The 9,785-nt window shown below is 55.1% G+C and overlaps 1 protein-coding gene across 5 annotated transcripts; it reads left to right on the forward strand.

Annotated features, from left to right (window-relative positions):
• The first annotated feature begins 276 nt into the window (after positions 1-276).
• Positions 277-5,703, forward strand: ECM1 (extracellular matrix protein 1). Of its 5 annotated transcripts, XM_006095211.3 has the most exons (12): positions 278-484; positions 1,637-1,687; positions 1,768-1,869; positions 2,017-2,082; positions 2,172-2,282; positions 2,582-2,641; positions 2,772-2,786; positions 2,935-3,233; positions 3,469-3,843; positions 4,355-4,575; positions 4,741-4,828; positions 5,226-5,703. In XM_006095211.3, the coding sequence occupies exons 1-12, from the start codon at positions 415-417 to the stop codon at positions 5,454-5,456; spliced, it is 1,689 nt and encodes a 562-aa protein (XP_006095273.1). In that variant the 5' UTR covers positions 278-414; the 3' UTR covers positions 5,457-5,703. The 5 variants fall into 5 exon arrangements, with proteins under 5 accessions (XP_014316759.1, XP_006095273.1, XP_014316760.1 ...); XM_014461273.2 differs by lacking the exon at positions 4,741-4,828 and having other exon boundaries at positions 277-484; positions 5,226-5,364; XM_014461274.2 differs by lacking the exon at positions 3,469-3,843.
• The last annotated feature ends 4,082 nt before the right edge of the window (positions 5,704-9,785 follow it).

Consider the following 9,785-nt stretch of genomic DNA (forward strand, 5'->3'; position numbering starts at 1 on the left):
TTCCCACTAAACTCCTTAAGTGCCCATTCCCCCAACCCCAATTCAGCAGGTTGTCAGTTCCCTTCACCTGCAAACAGAGAAACTGAGGCACAAAATAAATTTTCAAACATCTTGGGGTCATAAAAATGCTCCCCTCTCATTACCCCCATTCTTCTCAATCCTCTCAGGATGCCTCGGGGTGAGTTTGGGAGGAGTGGTTGCCGGAGGGGGAGCAGCTGGGACTGAGTCACGGCAGGAAGCTGAGGAGGGCGGGAGCTATTCCCACATCACCATATAAAAGGAAGGGGGCCGGCCTGAGTGCACTACCGCAGGAGCAGCAACCAGAGGAGCGGGTTCCCAGCAGCCCGGCCTTCTGCTCCAGATCTACCTGAGGAGACACCTCCTGCGTGGCCACTGGCCAGTCCTTGCCCCAGGATGGGCACCATGTTCGGAGCAGCCTTGGTCTTGGCCTGTTTGGCTGTTACTTCTACAGCCTCTGAAGGAGGTGAGTTGGGGTTGGAGGGAGCCCTTGGGAAGGGGTCCTGGCCAGCGTGGGCCTGGGCCTGAGTCCAGCCATCCCAGGTGGCTCATCGCCAGCAGGTTGATTCTCCAACTGCTCCTGCTGTTGAGCAGGCCCAAGGTGGGCCTGGGACTGAAGCCCTGAACCAGGGCGGGCTCAGGAGCACAGGAGGGGTTGCTAGAGACTGCTGCTGCTCGAGATTGTGCCTAGTGATTGCTGCCAAGAAACACAAACTTGGAGTCAAAGGCCAACTGGGGCGGGGGTGGGGTGGGGAGGTGGACTCGCTGAGGGAGGCCTCTGCCTGAGGGAGATGTATGAGGGACCAATTAGGCAGTGGAAAGTGGAAGGAGGGCCCCCAGGCGGCTCGAAACCAATTTGCTGACCTAGAGTCTGGACTACCTCCCTGCCTGGTTGGGAGAAGAGTTGAAAGGGTGCCCGTGCCCAGGGGACTGGACACAGCTGCCCTCGAGCACACACACCTGACCCGCGTGGATGCTGGACAAAACGCTCCCGAGGGAAGCTGTGGGGAGCAGCACAGCTCTCTGTCTGTCTGCAAAGGCCCCTCTCGCTGCCCCTCCTGGGTCCTAGGCTTCGTGAGTGCAGGTCAGCCAGGCGATTCCTTTCCATCGCAGTGCCCTGTCCTCAATCGACACCTAAGCTAAGGAGGACCTGGGAGTAGCTAAGGGTGAAGAAAGCTTAAACTTCTGGGTAGGCGTCTGGTCAGAAGGCCCTGGAATAGGAGGGTCCTTTCCCTCTGAAGACGAGGGGAGCACCACAGCAGAGCGGCTGCGGGAGGGCCGCCCCGAAGTCCTGAGGGGGTGACCCTGACAGGAGAGGAGGGCCTTCCTCCCGGCCCCATCCGTCCCCTTCTCTTGGGCCCAGGCTTGGGAGACCCTAGGCTGTGTGTCTGATGGGGGTGAGGCTGTCAGAGTAGCCCAGGCTTGCTCAGAGCCCAGTGACGCACGCCCAGGAGTGTTTGGGGGATGGATTAGGGGACATGGGGCAGGAGCAATAGGAGGGGCTGCTGGTGTCTTCGTCCGCTTTCCTGTGCTCCTGATCTCTCCTGCCTCCCCACCCCGTGCTCAGAGCCAGGAAGGGCCTCTCAAAACCACCCTGACTCACCCTTCCTCACTCCAGGCTTCAAACCTTCAAGTCAGAGGGAGTTGGGGCCAGAGTACCTTCAAGAAGGTAAGAGTTTGGGGGAGTGGCATGGGATTAGGGGTCAAGTAGGAGCTGTAGGCACTGACTGTCTCCCTTCTCGCCTCTAGTTGGCTATGCAGCACCCCCTTCCCCACCCCTGACACGAGCCCGCCCCAGGGATCACCCTGAGATCTCTCTGCATGACCCTGACTTTGAGGGACAGAGTGAAGGTAAGTCCACCCCTTCCCCCTCTGGGTATCTAGTCTGGCTTCCTTCCCCCCCCGCCCCCCATCTTCAGGGAGGGACGGGAGAGCAGGCCTGGCCCTGTCCTCACCTGGCTCGAAGGAGTGGGCTCCTCACACCCTCCCCTTTTGCAGTGCAGCCCTTTTCCTCCTTTGACCAAGAGGAGCAGCTGTTCTCTCCCCAGCTCCTTGTGAGGAGTGGTGAGTGCTGGCCCGTTCCCGCGCCTCCAGCCCACTGTCCTCCTGCTGGCATCAGTCTGATCCTTGCTCCTTCGTGTCCTCCCCCTCAGGATCCCTCTCTCTCTCGGGAAGCCAGGCAGAGGATCCCACTGGCCCCGGGAGAGTCGTCCCTGTCCAAGAAGAACTGCTCCCTCCCCCCGGCCCTATTGAACAGAAGGAATGTAAGTGACTCCCTCTTCTCTGTACCCTTCTGCCTGCCCCTGGCTTTGGGGCTCTGCCACTGACTAGCTGTGTAAACGTGGGTAAGTCACCTCTCCAAGCCTTAGTCTCTTCATCTGTCACATTGGGGAAATAATATTTATTTTATAAAGTTAGGAGATCAACTGGCATAAGAATAGAAACTATTTTCACCTGCTTCTCTACTGAGTCCCTCTCTATGAATAGGAACTGGCCAGGTTCCCCTCTTTTAGAGAGCGCCTTCCCAATGTGAGTTTTGCTTACGCGTCTTCTCCCACCTCAGTGGACGCACCACCGCTCCCAGCACAGGAGGAGAGGACCAGCCCACCTAAGCAGGGAGAGGGTGAGTGACGGCTCTGGTCTGCCCCCCTGCTTTAGTGTCAGGACCCTGCAGAGGGGTGCAGGGAGCAGGCCTGACTGAGGGGGACAATAATGGTGACACCTTTCATGCCTCGGTTCTCTTTTCCTTTCAGCTACTCAATCTGAAGGTAAGAGCCACAAATTCTTCTTCCTCTTCCCCCATATCCTCTCAATCCTTTCTCCTCAACCCCAAGTTCTTCCAGTCCCCCCAACTCATTCAGCCTTTCTCTACCCCTCCTCGCGATCCGCCTGCCCACTTGGTTTTCCCGACTTTAGAAAAGCCAGCTCCCACCTCGCAGCACGGTCCAGGCCAGCACTGCCAACAGGGCGGACCCCAAAGGTGCTGGGGCCAACGGCTGGATGGCTTCCCTCCTGGGCGGCCTTCTCCAGACAACCTAGACCAGATCTGCCTTCCTACTCGTCAACACGTGGTGTATGGCCCTTGGGACCTGCCACAGTCTGGCTACTCCCACCTCAGTCGCCAGGGTGAGACCCTCAATATGCTGGAGACTGGATATTCCCGCTGCTGCCGCTGTCACTACTATGCAAAGCGCATGGATTGTGCAAAACTTGTGGTAAGGATCGGGCTTGTAGTCCTAGGGTGTCCTTTAAACCCCAGACAGTATGTGTGTGTTTTAAGGACTGGAGGCCGAGGCCTGGGTGTGCAGAAACCTCCTTGGTCCTGTGTTGGAGAGCGGAGGCAGTCTCTGCTGCTTTCCGACCTCACTGCCCAGAGTCCTTTCCTGGAGCCTGGGAGGAAGGCAGGAACGTGGACGAGGGCTGCTAGGCTGACCCACCCTTCTTCTCTAGTGGGAGAACGCAATGAACCAGTACTGTGAGGCCGAGTTTTCGGTCAAGACCCGACCCCACTGGTGCTGCAAACAGCAGGGGGAGGCTCGGTTCTCCTGCTTCCAGGAGGAAGCTCCCCGGCCACACTACCAGCTCCAGGCCGGGCCCAGCCCCCAGCCTGTTATATCCACGGGCCTTGAGCTGCCCTTCCCCCCGGGGCTGCCGACACTGGACAATATCAAGAACATCTGCCACGCGAGACGCTTCCGCTCGGTGCCACGCAACCTCCCACCTACTGACGGCCTCCAAAGGCAGCTGCAGGCTCTGACCCGGCTGGAGGGGGAGCTCCAGCGCTGCTGCCGGCGGGGGAGTAACCACACCTGTGCATGGAAGGCTGTAAGTGGGCGTCCCAGCCCCCGGAGAGCCTGCCTGTCCGCCCACCTCTGACCTCTGATCCTGCTGGTCCGTTCCTCCACGTACCTCCCCACTGTGGACACGTTTACCCGTCCGTCTGCTTGTGAATGTCCGCCCATCCGTTGTGTTCGTCACCTGAGTCTGTTCGTCTTGAGCCTTCTGCACTCCCGGCCTCGTCCACCCGTGGTCCCACACGTGTACCTGTCCGCCATCCATCCATCCATCCAGCTCTGGCCTCACCCAACCCTCTCCATCTACCGGTCCAGCTCATCTCCCGTGGCCAGCTCCGAACCTCACCTGTGCTTCTACCTTCCGCCTCCCCAGCCTCACACACCCACAGCTGCCTCCTTGCCCTCTGGTTCTTTGTCCTTCTCTTTTGGCACCTGGGGTTGGGAGTCCCTCTCCTTATAGCGTGGGCAACAAGGGAAGTGGCGGGTGAGGAGAGAAGGGGCCAAGTGTCCAGTCTTTTGACTTCCCTCTTTCTGGCTAACAGTGGGAGGATTCCCTTGATGGATACTGTGAGCGAGAACTGGCTATAAAGACCCACCACCACTCATGTTGCCGGTACCCTCCTAGTCCTCAACGCGATGAATGCTTTGCCCAAAAGGCTCCCTACCCCAACTATGACCGGGATCTCTTGACCATTGACCTCAGCCGAATCACCCCCAACCTCATGGACTATCTCTGTGGAAACCAAAGAGTTATCTCCAAGTAGTAAGTCTTGTACAATTCCTCCCAACTCTCTTCCCTTCCCCAAAATCTCCTTTTGGGACATCCTCTGGGACACTCTTGGCAAGATCAAAATCATGGTCTCCAAGCACCATTTTTATTGCCTGGGGTTTCCTGAAGACCCTGACCCCTGCCCCTTTCCCACCATAGTAAACAGATTCCTGGGCTCATCCGAAACATAACTGCCCGCTGCTGTGACCTGCCCCTTCCAGAGCAAGCCTGCTGTGCCGAGGAGGAGGTGAGCGTGGGTGCAGGGAGTCACCGTCTCCAAGGGAACGCAGGGGCGGGGAGGGAGATGGCCAGACCTGGAGGCTACCCCTACTTTTAGGACCTCAAAACAGCCCACAGAAATAATGAGGACTAGGGGGGAGAGATTTTTCTTGGTTCCAGAAGTCCTCATTCCTGACCTGACCTGCTCCCCACTGCTACGTTCCTATGAAGCTCCAGCCTTTGCAGATATGCACATCTGTCCATCACAGGAAGTCTAGCTGTGCAAGGCAGCCTTGCATTCTCTCTGGGACCCAGGAAGAGAGCAGAAGCTGAAGGAAGGGCGACTTTGGGCACCCAAGTATCCATGCCTGACCTTTCACAACCCCCTCCCTCACCATCTCTGCTTTATTCTTCCCATACATCAGAAAACATCTTTCATCAGTTACCTGTGTGGTCCCCAACGTAACATCTGGCGAGACCCTGCCTTCTGCTGTAGAATGAATCCTGGGGATGAACAGACCAACTGCTTCAACATTAATTACCTGAAGAATGTGGCTCTAGTGGCGGCGGACTCGGGGGATGCCAAGGGCCAGGGGAAACACGACCCAACTCAGGCAACAAATACCAGCCCCCCCTCTGAGCCCCAGGAAAAGTGAGTCACCCCAGAGCCCTGAAGGATCAGATTGGGTGAACCCCACCCCACCCCGCCCTCCTTGACTACGCATTGCAGTAAACACCTCGGGATTTGGTGTCCTCATTGTCTCACATACAAACACACCCTCCTAAGCCTGGCTGCTGGCATTTTCTTCAGTGACTGAACCCTGAGGACCACTGCCCTGCCCTCACGGAGCAGAAGTCATTCCTCGGGCTGTGATGGAACCATAAATAAATGGCTTAACTTCACTATTTGTCATCTTGAATTTATTCACATATTTTAAAAGGATGGTCACCTTTTTAAATAGCTATCAAGATTCAGAAGTGAAAAGGATGTGGTTCATGTCCTTGGTGCACCCCCAAAATACCACATCCCTGCCTGACACTTAAAAAAATTTTTTTTAGCCAAAACCGGTTTGGCTCAGTGGATAGAGCGTCGGCCTGCGGACTGAAGGGTCCCAGGTTCGATTCCGGTTGAGGGCATGTACCTGGGTTGCGGGCACATTCCCAGTAGGAGATGTGCAGGAGGCGGCTGATCGATGTTTCTCTCTCATCGATGTTTCTGGCTCTCTATCTCTCTCCCTTCCTCTATATTTAAAAAAAAAATTTTTTAATTGATTTCGAAGGGGGAGGGGAAGGGAGAATGAGATAGAAACAGCAATGATGAGAATCACTGATCCGCTGCCTCCCGCACATGTCACACTGGGGATCCGACCCGCAACCCAGGCATGTGCCTTGACTGGGAATTGAACCATGACCTCTTGGTTCATAGGTTGACACTCAACCACTGGCCACACCAGCTGGGCTGCCTGGCACTTTTTAATCTTCACTTTTGATCTGTGGAGTCCATATATTGATTCATTCAATATCCATCTATTGAACTACCAGTGTCCACTGTGCCAGTCCCTTCCGTCAGGTCACTCACATTCCGGGTACCTAGCCGGTGCGGTGAGCAGTGCGGCACAGCACAGCCAGGGTGCCTGTCCACTCAGGGCCCAGAGCCGGGAGAAGGGCTGCGGGCAGGACGGTGCACTGGGGAAGGCCTCAGAGTGAGGTCGAGCTTCTCCAGGGGCGAAACAGAGGGTGCCAGGGGCCGGGGCCGTCCAGGCAGAAGGGACACCTCAAGCAGAAGCGCAAAGCTGAAAGGGCCTGACTCCGGTGCTGATCCTCTGAGAGGTGACTGGAAAGACAAGCAGGAGCTCATCATGAATGCCTCGTCCACATGCTTTAAAGTGGATCTCGGCGCCTGTGCCCTGGAGGGCGACGGCAGTTTCAGGCAGAGAATGTGTACAGATTTGCCTTTTGCAAAGTCTAAGTGGCAGCCAGCCAGGCAACTACCTGGGTGGCCAGTTGGGAGTATGTCTGGCCAAAGGCGACGGGAGGAGGCTCTAGCCGCCAGACCTAAAATGGACCGCAGGGCGGCGGGACAGCCCTCGGAGGCCAGAGCTGAAAACACCGGAATGAAGACTCGAGTCTGGGGAGACTCCGCTGTCAGGACAACAGCCCAGAAAACGGGACTTCCCGGCCAGGTTAAGACAAACGTGGGTGGACAAGCTGACCCCCGCAGCTCTCAGGCCGACATCGCTGCTCCCCTCCCCACAGCCTTTTGTTTATTTACTTATATTTTGACGGGATGCAAGCAGCATCTTAGTGGCTCCTTCACCAGTCCGTCAGCACGAGAGCCAATGAGCGAGCGAGATCCGCGTTGGGCCCCACCCCCTCACCAGAAGCCCTACTTCCCGCTTAGGTGCGACCTGGGCAACAGCACGCATCACGCGCTCTCAAAACGTCACTGCGCCTGAGCGGATATCCGGCGTCGCTCGGACCAGCGCTAGGACCCAGGGACTGGGCACGGGGGAGGCGGGGCCAACTCTAGGTGGGGGGCAGAGGGCAACTCCTCAGTCGCAGCCGGAGTTCGGAGGCGCTCGCAGCCGGGGCGGGTGGGGGGGGGGGCACAGGGGGGGGGGGGGCGCGGGTGGTGGTGGTGCTGATACCCTTAGTCGCAGCCGGAGTTCGGAGGCGCTCGCAGCGGGGGGTGGGGGCTGAAACCCAACGGGTGGAGGGACAGGCGGGCGATCGGTGAACGAGGCTTTAGTTTAGAGGCTTTAGGCTGCGTTTGCAAAACGCAGCGGCAGGTGCTGGCCGGGGGTCCGTGAGGAGCAGGACCACTGCCCCAACCTCTAGGAGTTTGCAGTCTCCCAGGGAGGAGAGGAAGGGGCCCGGACAGCAACTGTAAGCAGCCAGGAAAGAATAGCAGGGCTGCCCTGGCCCGTGTGGCGCAGTGGTTGGAGCGATGGCCCGAGCACCGCAGGGTCGCGGGTTCAATTCCTGGTCAAGAGCATGTAGCTGGGTTGCAGGGCCAGTCCCGGTCCCTTGGGAGCGCCTGTGGGAGGCAACCGATTGATATGCCTCCCCCCATGTTCTCTCTCTTCCCCTCCCTCTTTTTCCACTCTGAAAAGCAATGGGAAAAATATCCTTGGGTGAGGATTAACGACAACAACAAGAATATCAGGGCTAAGTAGTTGTAAGCATCATGAGCTGAGTTAAAGGAAGTCATTCGCGCTGGGGGTCGGCGAACTAGTAAATGGAAGAGGTGCTCTGGGTAGAGCCTGGAAGCATGGATAGGATTGCTGTTAGTTCCCAGGCAAGGCGGACGTGTTAACCTTTACTGCAGTTGTGTAGACAAGCTATTAAAACATGATTCATTAAGTCCAGGGGCGCTGGATAGCCGAGTCAGAGTCCCACACGACTTGGGGGGGCCCGGAATTCAGGCTTGAGTAGGATGTTGCTGGAAGGAAAAGGGAGGTTTGCAAAGCCCTGTATGTAGACCAAGTTCAGCTGAAGTAAAACAGAATGTCCGCTTTGTATTAGGCAAAGTGCTAAGTATTCTGGCTATAAGAGACTATAAAACACCATCCCCAGGGATTTTCAGCTCTGTGGAGACTCCAATGTCCCAGCCTGGCTTTCGGGGACCTCTTGGAGGAGGCCCTAGAGCAGGAAGTGTGGTGGGTATATTTGAGGAGCCACTGAGCAGTCTAAATGGTGTGGGGGAGCAGCCAGGCATGAGGTCAGCGATTTAGACTGAGGCATGCTCGCTGGGAGATCTTGAAGGACCAGAAGCCATGCCAGCCTGGCAGTGAGCACCTGCGAAGGACTGCGAAAGAAAAGTCATGTGAACAAACACCCTCAAGGGGTAGCTCAGTGGGTTAGAGCATCATCTGCGTACACCAAGGTTGCAGGTTCGATCCCCAGTCAGGGCACATACAAGCATCGACCGATGAGTGCAGAAATAAGTGGAACGACAAATCACAATCTCGCCCTCCCTCCCTCTCGACCTCTCTGCCATCAAATTTTTAAAGAAAAGTGATGTGAACGGATTGTTTTAAAAGATGAATTAAATGGACAAACAGGTGGATAGGAATAGATGAGCTGAAGAGGGTAGAGACAAGAGATCAGTTCAGAGGTTGAAATTGTAATTTTTAAAATTTTTAAAAAATTATTTTGATTGATTTTAACTCTTTAAACGTGTTTCTGTACCCTAAACCAGCAGCCTTTTAGACAGGACACTTAGCTACCACAAATTCAGCTTGCTCAGAAACGAACTCCTCTGGGTTCATGGGAAGATGTGAAGAAGGAAATACAGCAATAAGTGAGTTGTAGAATCTAGGTGGTAAGTGTATGAGCTGTACAATCTGTCAACTTTTCTACATTTTTGAGAATTTTCATACAGTATCAAGAAAAAGGAGCTCATCATCTCTACCCTCCAACTGTTCGTCCCCTGGTGGGTCCCATCTCAATGAATAGAACCACTGTCTACTCAGTTGTTTAGGCAGGAGACCTGAGAATATCATTCTTTAATTAATTCCTCTTTCTTTCCCTCCTATTCCAATCACCCACCAAACCTCCTAAATACCTCAAGTCCATCAGCAATGGGGTTGATCCTTACACTAAAGCTAGGTTCTAAAGTTAGTGTGTAAGGCAAAAGTTACGCACGCAACATAATTTTGGAAATCCCTTAAATCACTCATAAAACACAGTAGGCCTGATTTTGTGTGTATAACTCTGTACACAAAATGTATGTGCAAGTGTGTAGGTTATAAGCACGTACTGTATATAGCCAGGTGCAGTATATAATAGGGTACGCAATAGAACATTACAGTATTTTTAACTACATACCAAAGAAACAGTGTCGTATAGAGTTGAACAGAATTGTTAAGCACATCCATGGCACAGGACGCTGCATTCCTCTCCACTGCCTCCACCCTGGTCCAAGCTCCCACCAACCTTAAGAGATTATTAAAACGGCTTCTTCACTGGTTCTTGGCTTCTGT

This window comes from Myotis lucifugus, unplaced genomic scaffold, assembly GCF_000147115.1.
Source record: "Myotis lucifugus unplaced genomic scaffold, Myoluc2.0 scaffold_151, whole genome shotgun sequence".
Classification (NCBI taxonomy): Eukaryota; Metazoa; Chordata; class Mammalia; order Chiroptera; family Vespertilionidae; genus Myotis; species Myotis lucifugus.

Bases quoted from the DNA above. Each gene is read 5' to 3' on its own strand.
- ECM1 (XM_006095211.3), top strand. From the start codon at position 415: ATGGGCACCATGTTCGGAGCAGCCTTGGTCTTGGCCTGTTTGGCTGTT. The intron at 1,870-2,016 runs GTAAGTCCACCC...CCCCTTTTGCAG, and splicing joins CTTTGAGGGACAGAGTGAAG to TGCAGCCCTTTTCCTCCTTT. The intron at 4,576-4,740 runs GTAAGTCTTGTA...TTCCCACCATAG, and splicing joins CAAAGAGTTATCTCCAAGTA to TAAACAGATTCCTGGGCTCA.